Source organism: Chiroxiphia lanceolata, chromosome 5 (assembly GCF_009829145.1).
Source record: "Chiroxiphia lanceolata isolate bChiLan1 chromosome 5, bChiLan1.pri, whole genome shotgun sequence".
Taxonomy (NCBI): Eukaryota; Metazoa; Chordata; class Aves; order Passeriformes; family Pipridae; genus Chiroxiphia; species Chiroxiphia lanceolata.
This window is the reverse complement of record NC_045641.1, coordinates 12059303-12080687: the sequence shown is the minus strand read 5'-3', so window position 1 is coordinate 12080687 and position 21385 is coordinate 12059303. Positions and strand designations below refer to the sequence as shown.

At 38.0% G+C, this 21385-nt stretch overlaps 1 protein-coding gene across 16 annotated transcripts in view; it reads right to left on the bottom strand.

Annotated features, from left to right (window-relative positions):
• Nucleotides 1–21385, bottom strand: part of MAGI2 (membrane associated guanylate kinase, WW and PDZ domain containing 2) — a 718675-nt gene that overhangs the window by 146556 nt on the left and 550734 nt on the right. For 9 of the 16 annotated variants that reach the window (XM_032689609.1, XM_032689610.1, XM_032689607.1 and 6 more), the window contains 4 exons: nt 10894–10951; nt 4485–4606; nt 3731–3856; nt 2844–3026 (listed from right to left, as the gene is read on the bottom strand). In XM_032689609.1, coding sequence (XP_032545500.1) covers nt 2844–3026; nt 3731–3856; nt 4485–4606; nt 10894–10951 — 489 coding nt within the window. The remainder of the gene's footprint in view (nt 1–2843; nt 3027–3730; nt 3857–4484; nt 4607–10893; nt 10952–21385) is intronic. The other 7 variants (XM_032689611.1, XM_032689612.1, XM_032689613.1 and 4 more) reach the window with 1 other exon arrangement.

The window sequence follows — 21385 nt, the reverse complement described above, 5'->3', positions numbered from 1 at the left end:
CCCCGACTTTCTACTGTGATGTCCTACTGCCACAATATGATGTTTTGATCATTAATCAAAGCTTCCTATGAATCTGATCATAGCTGGTGTGCACATAAATTAAAAAACACTCAGTTTGTATCAAAAGAATAAATAAAATCTATTTTAAAAGCTCTATTCATCATCCAGTGAGGTCTACCTAAAAAAAAAAAATGGAACATACGTAATTTCAAATAAAAGATTTTTTCAAACAAAAGATTTTAACAGCTTTATGAACAAAAAGCAATTGATGGAACCTGGGAGGCTTTCATACCTTCAGTTGATTAGACTGTAAAAATGGCTGAAGAGGAAGAGAAATCCTACTTCAGGAAGTGTGAAAAGGATTGGATAGCAGGAAATACAAGCACTTTACTGAACAGTAGTGCTTTTATAAACATTCTGACCTTAAACACAGTGTTTCAGTTTACCACTATCATATTTAGAAATTACTTCAAGTGTTCATATCTATTTTAGATGCCACAAACATTAGTCTGAGATTCTCCAGCTACTTTACATTAGAACTCTGTGATTTCTAACAACGAAGACATTTGAGACCAAAATTTGTTCTGAGATGTAATTTTGTATGTTTGGGGATTATAGAGTTATTATAGAGTGATTATGTATTTGCATTTACATTTCTGTTTTGCGTTCTTAATATAGTTGAATTAGTTACCTCAGGAAAAGAAAAACCAATGTTATTTCTATATGTTTTAAAGCACCTTTTTCCTATTTATTCTCATTCGTGTCTACAATACTCATCATCAATAGTATTATGAAATCTGTATTCAATTTCAAAGTAAAAATTTAAGTAAGTTGCAAGGATACCTGCTTTCCAGAGAAAAGAACTCCATATGAACAAGTTCACCAATAACCAGCCCCGGTTATTCAGAAGGATTAACAAGGAAGTATATTTGAGTGGTGCACCTGAGAATGCTAAACCACGACAAACAAGGAAAAGCACTCATGTCACGTATTAGGTAATATGAAAATATTAGGGAAAAATGAATTTCACATTACTGAAATCTTCTGAACTTCAGGAATTCTGTTGTATAACCTTAACAAGCTAATTTAATAAATTTGGCTTTGGGAACCAAATTGCATTAAATTAAAATGGCAACAAGAAATGAGAATAAAAAAAAGCTGTTTTTTATAAAACCAATGCAAACAACCTATATTCTACTTCTTTCTTACATTTTACTTCTTCATACAAATTTTCTGTTTATCTTTTTGGCATTAGAAACATCATGCCAGCTATAAAATAACCTCTGAAGCAATTTTTTTTTTTAATAATGTTTTTCACAACCTTCACACTTCCTACTTGCCAAGTCCTGGAAAGTCCTACAAAATAAACTACAGTTCAGAGTGATTTATTCTGACATGTGATAGTCCATACATAGTGCCTATGTGTGTCTCTGTGTCTGCCTCCTGTACTGTAACATACTAAAAGGATCTTGTTCTGCTGCTGTGGTCCATCCACAGTGATTTGTTATTATCTTCACAGTGAATCTGGCGACTACTTAGTTTTCTGCAGAGGCAAGAAAAATCCCAAACTAGCACTTCTTTATTTTAAAGTATTGATGAGAAATGGAAAGATAAATTCTGCACATTTATCCCATTATCAGTGTGCAGCCTGACTTATTATCTGAGGAAGAAGGATTGCTGGGGTGGATGGTACAGAGTGACAGGGCTGCACAAACACAGGACTTCAGTCATTAGTAACCAGCTGCAGCAGTTGAAAGCCCAACTGTGTCTAAAGAACAAAAATCATAGAACCATAGAATGGTTTAGGTTGAGAGGGATCTTCAAGATCATCTAGTTCCTACCCCGTCACCATGGGCAGGGATGCCACCCACTAGATCAGGTTGCTCAGGGCCTCATCCAACCCAGCCTTGAACACTTCCAGGGATGGGGCATCCACAGATTCTCTGGGAAAAAATCTTCACCATGAGAGTGGTAAAGTACTGGGACAGGAGTCCACAGAGGCTGTGGAATCTATGTCCTATAAAATTTTCTCAAGTCTCATGAAACCCGATCCAACACAAAGTTAGCCCTGTTTCAAGAAGGAGGTTAGTCACTGGAAGTCCCTTCCAACTGAAATTATTCTATTATTCTCTGATTGTCTTCTCCCCCAGAAGATGTCAGCTTGCTTGGAAACTGACTTCATCTTCCTCCAACAGAGTTTCATTCATACACAGACCTGACACGACCCGACAAACCTTTCAGACAGTGGTTTGCAATCTTTATCAATATGTGGACATGAAAATATTCCTAGTGGTGGTCCAGATCTTCCGAGCAGCTTTAAATCTCTTCAGAGGAGGTTTCTTTTCTTTTGTTAGTTCTCACAGATTCTTTATTAATAGGACACAAATGCCTATGTGCCTATGTGCCATATGCCACATTGAAAATTCTTGTTTTGGTGGCTATAATGACAACAATATTGGATCAGACTCAACAATTTTGAAATTACATCCTTTCTAAATAAATAAATTTGCACTTAGTAGTCTGTGCTCTCTCTGCCTATCTCTTTCCAGACTCCCCTTAAGTAAACAGCATATAAACCAAAGAATATCACATTCCATTTTTATGTAGGAGAATGCAGACATCTTTTCTCCCTTAAAATACTGTGAAATGAGAAAAATAAGCTACTTGGCATTTATTAGAAAGGAAAATTACAAGAAAGTTTTACTGAGAAACTTACCTTTTCTACATATTAAGACAAAAAGTCATATGGAAAAATGTATCTATTCATGGAGACAGTGAGACTCAGACATATATTTCTCATTCTATTTCTCATATAAAAGAACAGAGGACACCTTCTTAATTACCTGTTTCCATTTTCCCATCTTGTGCTGCAGGCCCATCAGGAATAACACTCTTCACCTGGAGAAACTCATCTGGCTCGTCCCCACCAATGATGGTAAATCCAAAACCCATGTTGCTTTTCTTAAGAGTTGTGCTGAGGAAAGTCCCCTTCAGTTGTGATGCATCACGGGTGAAGAGTGGTTTTTCTACATCAGTCAACACAAACAAGAAAGACAAAAGTTCGGATCTATTCACAACACAGCAGGGACAGCAGACAACAATATTGGCTGATAGAAAGTGACAGTGTATGAAAAGCAAGAAAACAAAGGGTGCAGGCATTCCAGGAAAAATATTTGTGAGTTCTTGTATTAATACAAAGCTTAAAACATATTTCTTATCTATGGCAGATCAGCCATAAATGGGGAGTTATAAATATTCTTTCATATTAGAAATACATTTAGAAGTGGATATTGTGTCGCTAAAATAATTACAACAATAAAAATGATCTGTGAGGTAATTTAAAAACCTCTTTCCTAACCTATAAATTCTACTTTGTCTACAAAGTAATACATTCTCCACAATTTCCTTTCCAACCACAATGAGGAAAATATCCCCTGTGAACATCTCATTCCATTTTTTACCAAGAAGAGCTAAACATTAGGTGAGCTTTTCTCTCCAGACACACAGGGGTTTTGGCATCCAACAAGTGACACACACAACTGCTGTGCAACCTCCGTGTCCCCTCTCCGCGTGCCTCGGTGTGGTGTGGGTGGTGGGGGGCTCCCCGTGCTTCTCTCCCATGCTGCACGTGGTGAGGAAGGGTTGGAGGAAGGTGCAAAGGTTGTGACTTGAGCTGCTCTGGCTGCGGCCGCAGCGGTGGGGCTGGGCTGGTGGGCAGCGGAGCACGTACCGTACAGCCTGCACGTCCCGGCGGGGTCGCGCCGCCACTGGGACAGGTCATTCACGCTGCGGGACCTCTTGGGGACGAGGCGCAGGCGGGCAAATTTGGGTCTAGGTAAGGTTGATGAGGAGCTTTCTACTGTTGCAAAGGAGAACAAGCCTCATTCTCTGGCTATAACCTCACGTTAAAGCTCATTCGTCTCTACCAATACTGTTTGCTGCTTATACAGCTCATTTTAAGCACATTTATTTCTATGTTACTAAGTGGCTGTATTCTTGTAAACTCCTATAACACCGTGCTTGAGGCTTTTAACTTAATTGATGCTTGCTAGATGAGCTAGCTTAGAAACATACCAAACATCAATTAAGAGTAATTTACAGGAAGTACAATTAATTATTTCAGTGTTGCCAACCTCAGGTGCTCAAGAGAGAGTACATTCCCAGGGACAGAATTTATGATTTTATTTAGAAAATTACTTTAGGGCTCTTATCATGCTTTCAGTTTCTCAGCCTTTAGGAAACACTAGAGTTGACTTTTCTGTCTTTCCTCTGCACCTCTGAAACTTAGGCATTTTAGGCAGCTCATGAGTCCTGCAACTATTGGAACTCAGACAATTAAGGGAGAAAATTGTTAGGATATAGGTGATAACATTGTGAGAATTGGCAACACTACTCTTCTAATCAGACTATGGCAAAACCATTGTCACATACCCAGGAGAGCAGGAACTTTCATTTTAACTAAGATAGCTGACACAGTACTGTACCTCGGAAACCTTGGGCCTGCATAGGCTTTGTTCCAAGTTCTGCGTTGGGCATGTTATGCTGCTGTAGCTTCCTTTTTGCTTCTAGGACAGGGTTTTCAAATTGAGTTCTTCTATTTATGTGGCTGGAAAAAATTTGGTTTTGATTAAAAATTCGGTTCAGTTGGGGAAAATGATAAAATAATGTATGTGACTAAGGTGTGTGCAGTTAGAGTGAACCGTTATGAACCCCCAACGGGCCTGAGCACGTCCCTTCTACTCCACACAGTTTTGTAGGGGACAATCTGCGCCGCATAATGAACACCACTGAGCAGGGTCCTATCATTTCAATATGCCAAACTCTGCTACAGACAAATGGTTTTGATCAATGGGAGAACATATTTAACAGCAGCACTGCTGAAGCATGCTACAGCAACAGTTTTTCATGTCTTCAGCATGAGCACTGTTCTGTGCATAATTCAAAGGCTCTGATCCATTTTTGTGCATTATTATCGATTAGCTGTAAGTGAAATTACTCCATCACTTACAGCAAAGGAAAAGCCTAGAATACAGACTGCTCTTATGATAGCAACTTAGAAATAAATCTAACATAGAAAATAAACTGAAGATTATTCCTTTCTAATACTATGGGGTATGTCTGCTCAGTTCTACAGAAAAATTGGATGCAGAAACTAAGTCAGATGGTAGATTAGAAGTACATAGATCAGTATATGAAATATAATAAAAGTTAAGGTACACATTTTTTCTTGAAGTTTGACATTTCCTACCATAGGTCATTAAGTACACCTCTGTAATTACACCACTATTTTTCTGTATTTTGTTTAGAATACTATCTTAACTACATACATCTTATCATATTCTTGATTTTAATTCTTTAAAGCACACATTTCATCAATCACTGAGCAATCCTACAATCAAAGGAAGGCAAAACAGTTTAGTAGGCTGCGTGGAACAAATCTGAAAGATAGGATCACAATAGTATCACAACTAAGAAAAGGGGCTCGTGCTTCCAACACTCTTATGGGGAAGTAAATACATTTGTACAGAAGGGCAGGCTTTCAAATGTGCTTATTTGTTCTCAGTGGGCTACTATCTATTGAGTTCTGAAAATCCAATCCCAATCATGGGCTTTAAGCACTTAGAAAGGTGACCTGGGAACTTTTGAAATGCTAAGATCCTAAAAGGGTTGAATATCTTCAATTTTCATTGAAATGACCTTTTGTGCCACATTAAGCACTTTTCAGGTTCCTTGGGATTCTGATCCTACCAGTGCTTCAAAGAAAGTAACTGGAATCGCCATTAGGAAGTGAGGTAGAGGAAAGGCAGCAAGTCCTATGGGAGTGCAATACACTTGCTAAATAGGATTTAGTGGCCAGGGTTAATGCAATGAAAAGACTTCCAATCATGTAAAAGAATATTTGACTTAATGAGCCAAAGTAAATGTGATAACTCCTAAAGTTGCTACTTTGTTCACATGGCTGTAAGTCATTCAAGTGGCTGCTAACTTACTTTTGTACTCCAAAATTTTGATTAATAGTTTTCTTGCAAATTTTAATCTACACTGCAGACAGAAAAAGTCCCTTTCATTTCTTTCCTTCTTCAAACAGGCTGTTTAAGATGGTAGGCTTTCCTTTCCTAGACTTTTGCTTGTCATTTCTATTAATTGTCAGGGTCTTCCACATCTCAGTCTATTGCAAACCTAGAAACTTGTGATGGAAAGGAGACAAACTTTCCTAGGTAAAAATGAAGAAAGACAAGACTTACATGCAATAAATAAGGTAATCCTGAACTACTAACATAAGCATGAAAAAAGTACATTTCATGCTACCACCTATCATGTGATGTATTTCCATATTGTAAAGGAAATACTACTTTTGCCATTACACAAGACAGTGATAACTATCACAGGAAATGCTACATAAAGTTCTAACCACCCATGATCAAATAAAATGAATTTATAGGAAAGGTTTTACAGGAAGACCAGTGAAAGAGAGTCTTCTATGATAGAAGATCAAAGAAGTTTTAGCTTTTTATTCAAGTAGAATTAATTCTGATATATAAATGCATTCTATGAATATATTTGGAAGTAAATACTAGAATATACTAAAGATGTCAGGATTTCAGACTTGAAATCTGTAGTCTTCTTACAAGGAGAAATGGGAAGTTACAAAACAGCTCCCAGTAGGAGGGACCGGGTACAATTTCTAGCTTGTTTTATGTTAGCATTTGATAACGTTAGAACCATGGTTGCTACAGCATAGGGATCATATCTTCTTTAGAGGCTCTAAAGTGTCCTGGTCTGTTCTTCAACTGCCCTCCAGAAGAGCATGGGTTTCCCATGGCTTTTGTGCCATAATCTGCAGATGTAATGAGTATCCAAGATTAGATTCCAGATCTTCATTTAGGACCTTGAACTATGTTTACTGTCATGTTATAATTGCAGGGCACATCTCAGTGCTGCAGGAGGGCTCTCACAGACCTAAGTTCCAACTTATATGTGGTTCTGTGATATAAAAAAAGATGAGATTTTAGCTAATATATAATGTGCCCATGGCTCTAGGAACAATAGTCACTGTGGCACTGATATCACAGCTAGAATCGGTTTTCTACTGCCTATCTGCAGTTTCTAGGTAGAGTTTAAGTTGTGGTTTGGTCCATTTACACAGAAATGTCTTTGATAACAGCTATCTTGAAAATGACATTTTGTCCTATCAGATCAGATAGGAAGACTAACAGAGGTACTTGAAACACCTCAAGTTGTTGGTGCAATCTTAATAATTTTTAGCTTCAATTTATTCCCATATTTTTACTGGTTTTTTGGTAGTGTACAGTTTCAAAAGCACAATGTGAAATTCAAAAAACTGCATTAAATGTTGTGTCAAAGAGGAGTCAAAGAAAAGAAAATTATTCTGATAATCAGTCATTTTTATGTCAGTAATAATGGATTATGCTCCCAGACTGATGATACATGAAACATGTCCCTTTTATGCAATTTTAAGTGCTATAAAGCTTCATAGATAAATCAGAAAAATAGCTCCTGATGAGTTTACCTGAGAAATAAGTTATTAAGCTAAGTAGTTCTCTTGAAAGGATATTCTAGCCTTTCATCTAGCTACTTGAACATCATACAAAATAGATATTACTAACCTAGGCTTTAATAAGACAAGCCAAATGTGAGTTTTAGAGATGGTTACAAATAAGTGCTTTTGTGGTTAAAACAGATTTTGGATAGTAGTCAAAAATTTATTACTCAGTGCTCATAGTATCTAATTCAGTGAACAATTCTAACTTCGATTTTCTTCCCTTACTTTATATAATGCATATTAAATCTGACAGCCTAATCCAAAGCCTAAGCCAGCTAATTTCTCCTAGTGCCATTGTGGCTGTACAGGAGAATCATGCAGCCTTTTGTTTGCTTTCTAGTCCTGAATTTCCCTCTGCAGACAAGAAGGGGTAGCTGGTACTGCTGTCTTCTGTTAGCTCACCATATCTTAACTGGGGACAAACCCTCAGAGGTAGGATTTACTTTTGGGCTGCATTTACTTGTGATGTCAAAATACTATACTATCTCTGTGTTATGAGGAGGTACTGTTAGCACCAGCCAGCCTCTAAGACATCTCATGAGTCACTGGGGCCAGACTAAGTTGTTTTTGTGATGGAGGTTCACATTAGATGTCCTTAACTGAAACACATCCTTAGGAGATTTATGGGCAATAGTCCCTAGTTTGCAGACTTTAATTGATGGCCAAGGTGCTGAGCCCTGACAAAATGGTAGCAGGTCTAAGTATGTGCACCAGCAGAAGGAGTTTATCTCCTTTTCTTACCTGCTTTAATGTTTGGGGTTTTTTTGGTAGTTTGTTACTATAGCTTTTGGAATTGTTGTCTATAACCCAATAAAGTAATTAGAAGGATCAAGATGCCTAAAAGATGGGCATTCTAATGCATAACTTGTTAGTCCCTAACTCCACTTTACATTCACATTTTCCAGTTAATAATACTTTATAATGACAAAAAGACCTGAAATAACCTTTTCTATTTGAGTAGTAACAGAGCATTTTCAGAAACTGAAAGTCAAGCAGGTATATTTTTCCAGAATAACTACCTGTATGGCTAATTTAGCTGTTCAATTAAGCAGCCCATGTCTGGAAATTGAGCTCTGTGTTGTAGTTAATCATCCTTAAAGAGAGAAACAATCTTTTGGCAATTAGAATACTGAAAGACCCAGTGCATTCTAATAACTACTTTCTCTCCATAGCCCTGCATAGCTAAGTGCTGCTAGTTCTTAGTTTATAAATTAGGACCAGAGTGCATGAACGTTAACAAACCTATAGCAAACACTTCTCATTTATGTCAAATGTCTACACCTTACAAATGAAGTCTGGACCTGGATAACAAGGTAAATCAAAATTATAATAAGGTCTCACATCTATATTTATGTATAATTAAGAGAGGAAGTTATAATGGAGAGCCTTTTTCTTCACAGAATTTGCAGATATGTTGTGATTAGTCTTTATTAACTTTACTAGCAAGAGGTGTTCCTTTCTTTACTTTGTTTTGTTGGGTTTTTTTTTAGCTTTGCCTCTGGCCTCAGAATATTTGAGCTGAGCATGGCTGCTTCTCGTAAGGTGAAACGAAGTCTGTCTCGTTGCTCATCCTTACAAACTTCCCATGGGATACAAGAATCAGTGAGCAGAGTACAAGCCTTTCCTTCACTGACAGTTTTGCAGGCCTGCATGTAAACTTGGACTGGACTTGAATGTGTGGAAGTTCGTAATCTTGCTTTTCATGATTTACCCTGTTTTACAACATAATTAAGAGAATTTATTGTAATCTGATTTTATCTAGTTAAAAATCAACTCATCTGTTAAATACTGGTAATAAAAAAGGTGTGACTGTTACGTTTTAGCAGGAAAAATGGAAAGCAATCTCTGTTTCAAACTTATTGAGCTCAGACAGCAATTTAAAGTGCAGCTATGTTTTACTGTCTATAAAACTCCATTCAAATTTAGCGCGGCTACAGTTTTAATGCCATTCCATAAACATCTATTCCACTTCTAAAAACCTCTGAGACTGCAGTAGGTTTGACGCATCTGTCCACAAATCTTATCTGTGGTAGGATTAAATAATTTGGCACTAACAGCCCTAAAGTGGGTAATTGCATGGTAACATCTGGGCCTGGTGCCTTATGTCTGTTTACCTCTGGTTGGACATGAAATGGAGATAAACACTTGCTCCTTTTCTGACTCTGCAGTGAAGTGTGAGCCTCCCCAGTGTCAGAATGCCTTGGGCCGTGCTAACAACCAAGTGGGGTCTCGGCAAGTGATTAATGGACAGAAATCACACAACACCTGTTACTGACCAAAATACACTAAACCCACTGGGACAGAAGACTTACTTACACCCAGCAGCTGCATAATTGCACATGCAGAAATCTTCAGGGAGCTAAGTACAAAGAGATATGAGAACTCCAGCCCTTACCCACTTTGGGACATCATAAAAGAACTTGGGCAGAACAAGACGGAGTAATGGTATTACGTAAGGACTTCAAAACTTACTTATCTTTTTGCTTGAATCTGGACTGACTAAGCTGACTTGGGCTGACCAGTCGGAACAGGTATCACAATTCTGAATCTAGAGTCACTTTACATGAATCTCATTCACTGTGTTAAGGTAAAAAGCAGAGAAAAATTATCTCTCAGATTTACTTATTCTATGCATGAACTGGCCAGGTTCTACCGTCACCTCAAACAAAAGCTTTCTGTTGCCCTTTGCACAGAGGAACTAGATTTTTTCTTGTTTCATGACTAAAATAAAATCTGAAAAAAAATGAAAGCAAGGACTGTGCAATGAAAATAGAATTTATATTCTCTTCTTTTCAGCTGCACTTTTAAATACAAAATAAAACACAATATCCCTAAAATTTTATATGCAGCATATAAATAACCTGTCTTCTGGTACAAACAGTATAAACATCTGATTTGCAGCAAGGAAAGACTACCCAGAAATGGATCTTAACTGAGCTGAAATGATTATGCTTTGCTCTGTTCATTGACTATGCTTTGCTCTGTTCATTGATTAACAAGGTTTCTACCTCACTGGATATCCAAAGCTCACATAGAAAATGCAACATTTCTTTAATGAATATGATCGTTGTACAAGTATCAGCTGGAACGGTACCATGAAACCAGACCCTGGAGAAGGAAAATAACTGAATGCCTGAGTTACTGATTTGAGACACATTGAATGTATTTGGACACATTAGCTGCACTGAAGACTGAGAATTCCTGGTATACCCTTAGTTTGATATGTCAAGTAACTGTACCCATTCCTTGCCAGGTTAAGCATTGCAGAGGATACCACTATTAGGTTATGACATATTAATAGCAACTTAATATTGAACTTGGGAACTTACTCAACATAATAAGTGCCATAAATGGGATCATCAATTTTCTCCCAGCCATATGGAAGCTCTGAAAAACAAAGAGTTATCTCTCTCAGTAAATACAGTACAGAATGCTAATATTTCTAATAACAAAATTGTGGATCTTTGCTGGGTATTGAGGGAAATAACTTGATAGAGAAATTAGATACAGTGACCAAAGCAAATGCCAAATCTTGAACACACCCCATGGCAGCCACAAGTAGTAGTAACTTGAAAATTGGTATGCAAACACAGATATAAGTCTCTAGAACAGCACATTTTAGTTGAGCTCCTTTATTGTTCAAGCAGTTGTGCCAACCAACAACTGTAGCACATGTTGTGTGACATCACTCCCACAGAAAGTGAGGGCATTCAATTTTCCCAAATACCTACACACACAAAAAATACTTTGCTTTTTGAGATTTTTTCCTAGGAATACTGGAAAAGTTGGTCTAGAAGGAACTAAAAGAGTTTTCCTCCTGCCATGTAAGTACAGTAAGTAAGTTCCCGAGAAGTTGGTAATATTCATCTTACTGTGATGGCAATTTCACAGCCTCCAAAGGCATCCTGTTCCAAAGCTTAGTTATATATCAGGGACATAGGAGTACATAGCAGTACATGGAAGTACAAACCAAAATAAGATATTATAGCGTCCTCTGGACATAAAGCTAACTACGTTTTGCAGAAACAGAGATCCCTAAAACATTCTGATATGAACAACTAAAGCTTAAGCAGTAATGTAATGATCCTGAAAATTAATCTGTGTTCATGCATAAGCAAACTGTCACATATATATTTATGTACATCCATACATATTATATTATCACTCACACTGAATGCTTAAACCATTATTATACTGCCACCTTCATCTTGTGTTTAAAAAGTACCAGACAGATGCAACAAGTACCTCAGGTGACACAAACAGAATAAAAACCTCAGTGCCAGATGTGATGACTCTGTTGGAGGAGACTCATAAAAGGATGTGTATTCCCACCATGCACAGGTATTGACTTCTGTGCAGTTGAAGACTATGGCACAACGTATGGGAAGTGGTATTGAGATTCTCTAAGAAAATTTGGTTCTGGAATTCTCTATCTCAGATTTTTTTTTTCTTTTTATACTCAGTTGCACTTTAACTGTTTGGAGACAATGACTACTGAACTAGACAGGACAGAACTGACGTAAATCATACTGAACAGTCATTAAACTGGTCATAAAGAAGTACTTCTGGATGACTTGAGCATTTTTTCTTTACACTGATAATGTGAATAGATAATTATTAACATGCTCAAACAGGCAAATGGGAAAGGAAAGACTGACTGACAAAAGGGAGATTAAAGACTTAAAAGACAATGTCAATCTCTGCTTGTTACTTCTTCCTTAAATGCATTTGTAATAGCTGATCCTTTCTAGAGTGAACCTGCTTGGACTGCTGTGGTATTCATGCCACATTGCACTCAGAGGATGTTTCTGCACCCTATTCCAATCCTGCAATGAAGGATTTAACCTTCTGCCAGAGACTGGCAGATGAGAAACTCCATGTCTCTATGTCCACGTCTCTCCTGTACTGAGAGCTCTGGGAGCCAGCACTCCAGCTGTGCCTCACCAGTGCTGAGTAGAGAATTATTTCCCTTGATCTGCTGGTTCTTCTCTGCCAACTGCAGCCCAGGAGGCTGCAGTCCTGCTTTGATGCAGGGGCATGTCACTGGCTTATTGTTAAGACACTAAGCATTAGAAAGCCCCAGATCTGGTCATAACTTGAGTAAAAACTATAGGTGATTGACCCTACAATGGTTCCCACAAAGTCCTGTATATCTTGGGACAAGACTGTGTAATATAATCCATAAATATTCAAAAATAAAGAACCTGATGCACAAATCCTGTATTGCCCCTGCAGTAAGTTTCATTGCCAATGCATGCACGATAAATAAGGCAAAAATCTGCTACGAAAAATGATGTTTTAACCAAACCCTATAATATAGGATGAATATAAAGTAACAGTTTAAATACTATTAGTACATTTTATTTTCATGTAACCTTTATTCTCATGTAACCTAATTAACTCAATGTTGCTTTCATATGCCCATCTAATATTACGTTTCCTTAGAGAGAAGTGAGGCAGGTATTGGTAAAACCTGTACATAAAAATACACACAAACAAAGATGTACCCCCCACACACGTGTGCATAGACCCATCTCCCAAAATGTATTAGTAGACAGATTTTTTTCCAATTATGAAATAAAAAACCCCATGTTTTGCCCAAATTTAAAAGTAGGTATTTTTCTGAAAATATATACACTTTAAAGTATATAGATGCAGATGACATATTTTATTTTACATATTTATGAAAATCTGAAATAACTTGAGGATTCACTATTAACCTATTGACCTATTTTTTCCTAAAGTAATACGTAAATGTTTTATAAACTGGCACAACTATTGAGAAGGCAAAAGAAAAATCCTATTTTCTAGTGTAAAAGCCTGTAAAAATTTAATGACTTGGACATATTACAGAGGACCCGCTTCTGTGATTCTATGATTGAACCACTGATTATGTAACATCATAAGATAGTCATGGGTTTAGGAGAAAAATAAGATCACCTTCATGTACCATAATAAACCCCATGTAAGGCTATGCTCTAATTTTATTTTGCCATTTATGATGCAGCCTATAAGCAATGTTTAATTAAAATTCTGTGTTGACCAGTAAAACAGAATCGCTAGAGCACAAACCCCAGGCTGCTGCCTGTCAGGCACAGAAGATAAGGTTAGTGGAGTGTAGTTTACTACAGAGGTTCTATAAGAAGAATATTCTGCTACATTAGCTTTCAGGAGCACTGTGATTATTTTTCATTACATTAAATAGTGGCATCTATTCCATTTTTCACTATTGAAATGAAAGATTACAGGACAGAAACACTTTAGTGCTTCATAAAACAGGAAGCTAAGCGTTTGCCAAATTAGGGATGAGGACATTACAGTTTCCCTTTTTGATTTCACTGTGCCCAGGGATGATCATTAGGGATGCAAGTGAATAGTAAACATTTGTAAAAGAGAATTGTTATAAAACACTAGTGAAGGAGATTACTGATGGCCACCACGATTTAAACTGGGAAGGGAGCTATATCTTACAGCTGATACTCATTTTGTACCACTACTATGCTCGTTCATGTACAATTTTTGCAAGTACTGGTTTCATGAATACTGTGATATAATATGAAGTCTTCATCTTCATGAGCTCAACACTTCTACCATTCATGTATTTCAAGTCTATTGACTCCTAGAGGCTTTCTCCGTAAAGAAGGAAAAAAATTAAAAATCTACCTTCTACAATCTTCAAGGTCCTCCTATCATCTAGTGCAGGGCCTGTTCAGGAATATTTACAATAAATATTTACAAATATTTACAAAATAATTTGTAAATAGTCACAAAATCATCATTTAAAAATTAGTAACAGTTTTTGCAGTGGTTGCAATGCTGACACCGCGACTGGATGTAAAGGTGCTGGATAATCTGTATAGTATGTTTATATCCTCCAGTTTTCACATTTCATGCTTTATTCCTTAGAAGAAAAGCAGCATCTAGCCAACGCCAAGCAATAATCCAAAAAAAAAAAAAAGACCAAAGAGGTTCTGCTTATACTAAGACACTTTTCTCAGTAACCACCTTGGTAAGCTTTTAATTCAGAAGGAGCTGCACTTCTAAAAGTTAAATCCCCAATGGTAATGAAAGCTTTCGTATTTTCAAGGAAAGAAAGAAAGGGAAAGAAAGGAAGGGAAAAAAGGGAGAAAAGAAAGAAAGGGAGAAAGAAAGAAAGAAAGGAAGAGAAAAAAAGAAAACGAAAGAAAGAAAGAAAGAAAGAAAGAAAGAAAGAAAGAAGGAAAGAAAGAAAGAAAGAAAGAAGGAAAGAAAGAAAGAAAGAAAAAGAAAGAAAGAAAAAGAAAGAAAGAAAGAAAGAAAGAAAGAAAGAAAGAAAGAAAGAAAGAAAGAAAGAAAGAAAGAAAGAAAGAAAAGAAAAGACTAATATGAGGTCACTTTAATAATCAATTGTAGTGCCTTCTCGTCACAGACTGCTTATGCTAATGGCCCAGATGCTCTTATTCTGCCTTCTGAAAGCTGTTGCATTTCAGAATGATTTTTGATGGTGCCACTTAACATTCTCTGGGGACAGAGGAAGGAGTACATTTTGGATCTCAATGTGCCAAGATGAAAAAGCACATTACCAAGCCCAAAGATTAATTTTTCTGAAGTTTATCATGTACTAACTGTGTTAAAGGGAGTCATAAAAACCTCTCAAGGTTTCAGAACAGCAGCCAGCATTGTGTCACTACCTGACTGACAGGCTGGAAAGAAAGATTAGAGCTTATTTTTTGACTCAGTTGCAATCAAAATATTTGTATAGTACAAAAGAATATAGCATGAGAGAGAAAAAAAAATAATGTCTACTGTTACTTAAAATGTTATCAATAAGGATGTGGAAGCTGTAGAAGTCAGCATGGGTTTGGTTCACCTGCCTTGTTAACACCCAGGCACAGGCGAGAAATCCTTTTCTAACGTATATATTAGACTTTTCAGAAAAATACTATCTTTTCACTCACAGCCTGTGTTTGTTTTATCTCTTGCTTTCTCCCTTATCTTTTCTGTCTCCCTGTTTCAAACTCAGCTTTGCCTTTTCAAGTCAGTTACCTACTACAGAAGGTACCAAAAGAGTTGGGTTAAAAGTCACAAAACATCATGCAGCTCCATAATACAATGCAGTGTCACACTCTTCCAGTTTCTCTAGGAGATACAGTCTTTGCAAATATTTATCTGTAGGTCTAAAGTGGTGTTCCTCACTACACAGCTTACACAAAAACCCACATTGCCTGTAATACCTGAGGCACAGCACACAGATTCTCAGGGAGTGGATGCTGCTCCTGGCGTGCTGTGCTGCTCCCTCAGGAGCTGAGGGTTGGAGATGTCTGGTTTGAATACTTCTATTAGTGCATGCCCATATTGCCCAGATGATACATGAAGCATATTGTAGTTGTGCTGCTGCTCCTGAATACTCTCATACAGGAAAAAGAGGATAACACTGCTCACTTAAAATCAGGGCTTAACCTACTACCCACATACCTGTGTGAATTCTCTCAGGTCACCTATCTGCATACCATCTGGGAGCTCCGAAAACAGCACAGAAATCGACAGGTATATACTATGGTAACATTCTTTATACTACCTCAACAGGTTCCTCAACTTAGCCCTGTTTCAAATGTCACTGCCTGAGCTGGCAAACGCAGTTACTAACATGGACTTCTCTTATGCCAGCATACAAATCCAAAGCCGTGGAAGAAAAAAATTAGATAAAAAAATTGGAAGTTTAATTGTTCACTGCCTCAGTGAAAATAACTAAATAGGCAGGATGGACAATTCCACCAACAGCAAGATACAAATTCACTATTCCCATCAGAGAAAACTTAGGGAATGCACCACCTCCAATCAAGCCATATAAACTCTATTTCAGTTAAACTCATGTTCTCCAACTGCCATTCTCATACCAGCAAATTTTAGAGTCATGGTTGTTTATGTTCTGTTTGTAATCACAAAGCATTCATGCACAATTTATTCTCACAAATAAAATATCATTATGCAAAATTTCTACTTACACAATGGAAACAAATGTCTAAGTAACACTCGCATCTGATAAATACATATTCTTCCTTCTGTGCAGCTTATTCTGACATGCTATATCCTTAATTGTGCAGAATGTAGATTACTAAATATTACTATTGATTCAATGATATTTTTCCCAGCATTGTTACCAAGTGAAATATTGCCAACAGTAGGGATATTTTTTAACATTAGGTGTACTTGATCCCTCTGACATGCAGAACCGTGTAACTTCTAATCAAGATTTGCATTAATACAGTGAAAAACTATCAACTGAATGACTGGGTTTTAACTATCAAAAAAGAGTCCATAAAGGGCTTGTTAGCTATTAATTAAAATAAAAATAAAAAAAATACTAACAATAATAAGTGGGAAAATAACTTATACAATAACTTATATAATAACTTATCTAGATTACTGTAGGCAGTGTCTGAGATGTTTTCCTTAATAAAGGCTTAATAAGGAACTTAATTTTTAACAGTTTAGAGGGTAATAGCTGAAGCTGGTTAAGAGTACTCTCCATGAACCTTTCCAAGAGAAAGCTAAGAGTTTCTGTTAAAAAATTCCAAACAAAATACAAAATCCCGTTTTTCATCTGTTTATAAAGAATAGATTTAAGGAAAGCAGAAATACTGAAAAAATATTATTAAAACTTTATTTTTTTTTCATTAAATCTTGTTATCCTTTTGTCTTGTTCTCTGTCCTTACTCCTTCATTATTTGTGCTGGGTACTCGGTTTGTATTACAGAACTTTGGGGGAGAAGGAAGCTTAAACCAGCTCCTTGTTGATTTCCCAGTTCCCACTAAAGAGACCGATGTTTTGCTGGGGAAGGAGAGACCACTAGGAAAGGCTGAAAAATCTTATCTTTTAGCTACAAGTTCTTGCTCAAGAGACTGGATATGAATGCAGCCAGTCTCCCCTGGAAACAGCAGTGTGCCTTAGCTTCCAAGAATAGCTTGGGGTAATTTCTGAATTCTGTGTTAAATTACACATTATCTCATTTCTAATATAACAAGAGGCACATATAAACAGAGTCATTGCAACTCTTATCCTCACAACTTTAAACTACCTAATGTGGGCACTGCTAGGAATTAAGTCACTTCAGGATGAAGCTTTGTGCAGAATGTGAACTTTTTGTAGAAGCCCAACACATGCCCTGGTGGCTGCACACCCACGTGCTGAGGAGCTGTGGTGGCACTGCTAGTTGGTTCAAAGTTCATACATGCACAGAAAAGGGACCATCACCAACACACTCATTTTACCAGCAGAAAAGGAGCTCTGAGTACATCAACTGCATCCTGTGTTATCAATTTGTATTCTTGAAGTTCAACAGATTTGCTTTGTGCCACGTACAGCTCCACCATGGAAGATTCTGCCTTTGAAACTGATTTTATCAACACAGCTGTTTTATGCTATATTCTTGTGACTTTGAAAAAAAAGCAGACTGAAAAGAACCACTCTTTTTGATCTTTTGTATGTTCAAATCTTTCAGTGCTTGTATCTCATTACTGACTGTATCAATTCAGCCTTGTTACAAACCAGTGTTTTCTATCTAATAAATGCCTGATCTCATGATGTTAGGCTTTTCTTCTATTTGCTTTTCAGTCTCTTCATTTATTTATACTATTTCCTTTGCTGTTAAATGTCTAACAGCATACCCTGTGAATTTATGGAGTTACTGAATTTACTGTTATAAAATCTAAAACCTTCTATTTGGCTACTGACCTAAAAAGACACATATAAAAGTGTAGCTGCTAACAGTGTAGGCTAGACCTTATGGGAGGCTGCTAGGTATTCTGTTACCAGTATCTCGAATTCATATATTTGCTTCAACAACTTTAGTTAGCTGTTCACCTCTTAACCTCTTGTATAAACAATAAAAAAAGTCCATTACCCTGTAACAAACCCAAATGACAACTTCCAATGCTATTTTCAGTGCCACACTTTACTAAGGGGGAAACAGGAATACCCTCAGCCTTTCCTCACAGGGCAATTGCCCCTGCCCATCTCAGTGGCCCTCTGCTGAACTCACTCCTGTGTATCACTGGGGTCTAAATATTACAGATGCAGTCTAACAAGTCAGTTCCCAGCCTGTACTGTTGCAAGATTTTTTTCCTGCTCAGGTGTAGAACTCTGCATTTGTCCTTGTTGAATTTCACACGGTTTCTGCTGGCCCAGTCCTCCAGCCTGGTGAGGTCCCAGTGGCAGCTCTGCCCTTGACCACATTGACTGGTCCCTGCGGGGTCATCTGCAAAGCTGACTTTGTTGCCTCCCTCTGTACACAGAGATGTCAAATAGGACATATTCATCTATAAACCACTTCAGTACTCCTCTTCCATAGGCCATCAGATGTAGCATGGCCCATTAGCCACCGCCCTCTGAGCCTCAACACCCAATCAGGTTTTACCTGCACAGTTTTCCATCCATCTGGATTTTTAATATCTTAAATGTGATACACAAAATATTGTGTCCTTGACTTGAGTAAGTCAAGGAAAATGTCATCCACTTCTTTTATTTCTTCCACAAATCCAGTCATTTTAGCATAGCAAACAAGCTGGCCTGGCATGATTTGCACTGGGTAAATCCACACTAGCTGCTCTTAGTGCATTGGATATGGCTGGGATGGAGTTACCTTTCCCCACAGCAGTGGTTGTAGTGCTGTGCTTTGCACCAGGAGCTAGAAAGGTGTTGATAACACACCAATGTTTTGGCTACTGCTGAGCTGTGCTGGTACCCCAACATTCCCATCTCAGCAGTTCGCTGGGTTTGGGCAAGATCTTGGGAAGAGGCATAGCCAGGACAGCTCACCCAAGCTGACAAAAGGGATATTTCATACCATATGATGTCTGCTCAGTAATAAAAGCTAAGAGAAAGAGGAGAAGAAGAGCATTCATTATTTGTGACATTTATCTTCCAGAGCAATTGCTGTGTGTGCTGAAGCCCTGCTTTCTGGGAAGTAGCTGGACATCACTTGCTGGTGGGAGGTCGAGAAAAAAGTCTTTTCCTTTGCTTCCACACGACCCCTGCTTTTGCCTCTATCTTGACCTACAATATTTTTCCCCACCTAATTTTCTCCCCTTTATCCAGTTGAAAAGGGAAGTGGTGGGCAGCTAGTATCCAACCCACCACACTCAATCACTACCCTCTCCTTGAGGTGTCCAGGAATGTGTTCTCAGAGGACTCCATGTATCATCAATGACATTGTCAGGGTCTGATGCCTGCCAATGTTCTGAACTCCTCTGCCACAGCATCTTGAACTTCACTATTTCATGGCCACTGTAACCAAAGCTGCCATTAATTATCACATCTCCTGTTAGTTGTCCTAGTTAGAGCAGCCAGGACCAGTTCATCACTGTGTGGGTGCAACCCAAACTGTGTATTCTACACCTTCCATGTAATTTCCCAGGAACTGCTAACAACAGACCATTTGCAGCAGCTGCCCAGAGCACACCTGACCCCTCAGGCTATAGTTATGGGTGATGTTAACTCCCCTTCTGGGAGTCATTAGCACCTCCACACCCAGCCTGAGGGGTAAGGTCTGCTAACGGGCCACCAAGGATTTCAAAACTATCTCACAACTCACAATCATCCATTGTGGAACTCCCCGCCCTGGGGGAGGTACTGGGCATTCCCACTCAAACCTGACTGTATATAATCTTGGGGTCTTGGGACTTCTGGCCCTATTTGTTGGATCCAGAGGAGGACCAGAACCTCAACCAGACTGTGACCAGCACTCTCACCAACAGGTTTTCCTTTCCTTCTACTTTGGACTCAGGGGGACCACGTGGGGCTCAGCACAGGGGCCAACAAACACCACTCTGTTTGTGCCCCAGGGTGCTGGGTTATACATCTGGGTTTTCTGGGTTAAAATCAATTATTTGTCCATATAATTGTATTTATTTTATTATTTTTATTAAATTGTAACTCTGACTTATAATCTCTTTTGAGTTGGGTTGATTTCTCCTGCCAGTTTACCTTTAAACCAGCACATTAGTTCATAACAGGTCCAGCTGTGCATCAGTCCTCATTGGCTCATCTGGTACCTGTAACAAGAGCTTATTCCCCAAAACTGTCAGAAATCTTGTTGCCTGCTTGCCTTCTGCCTTGCTGCCCCTCTAGCAGATGTCAGAGAGGTTAAAGTCTCCCATGAAAGGCAGAATCTGTGATCAGAGACTTCCTTCACCCTGATCAGGGGATCTGTAACAACAACTCACCATGGTCTCCTTTACTGTCCTCTCCTCTGATCCTGCCCCACAGACTCTCCATAAGCCAGCTGTCCAACCCACTGGAGACCTCCATACAGCCAAGCTGTTCCTCTGCACAGAGGAAGACTTCTAATTCCTCATCTTTTCTAACCATCTTTCCTGGTCAAACAGGTTATTTTGCCGTATTTCTGAATAATTTTTTTAAATAACAACACTGAGCTTTAATCAAAATTTCAATCAACATTAGAAAGCATTTGTTTCATGACTGCCTTTTTCTCACTGGGCCTGGGGAGTTCCAAGTCAATGTTTCGAAGTAAAGTACATAGAATAATGCTTTCTGGTTTTCTTTATTTTTTTTCCTTCCTTGTTATTACACCAAATGGCAATTACTTGATTTTATTTGACAGGTCAGTGAGGTAAATGGAGAGACATATTATAAAAAGAGATAGAAATACATAGTATCTGTAGTGGTAATGGAAAAAAAAATAACCAAGAACTACTTTGTATGCTTACAATGAATTGATTATCTGTGGGTGGTCCACAAATAAAAAGCTATCCTGCCCAGACTTTTAAATTGCAAAGGTACATTACTTATTTGTGATGTGCTGCAACTGCCTCAAAGTCATC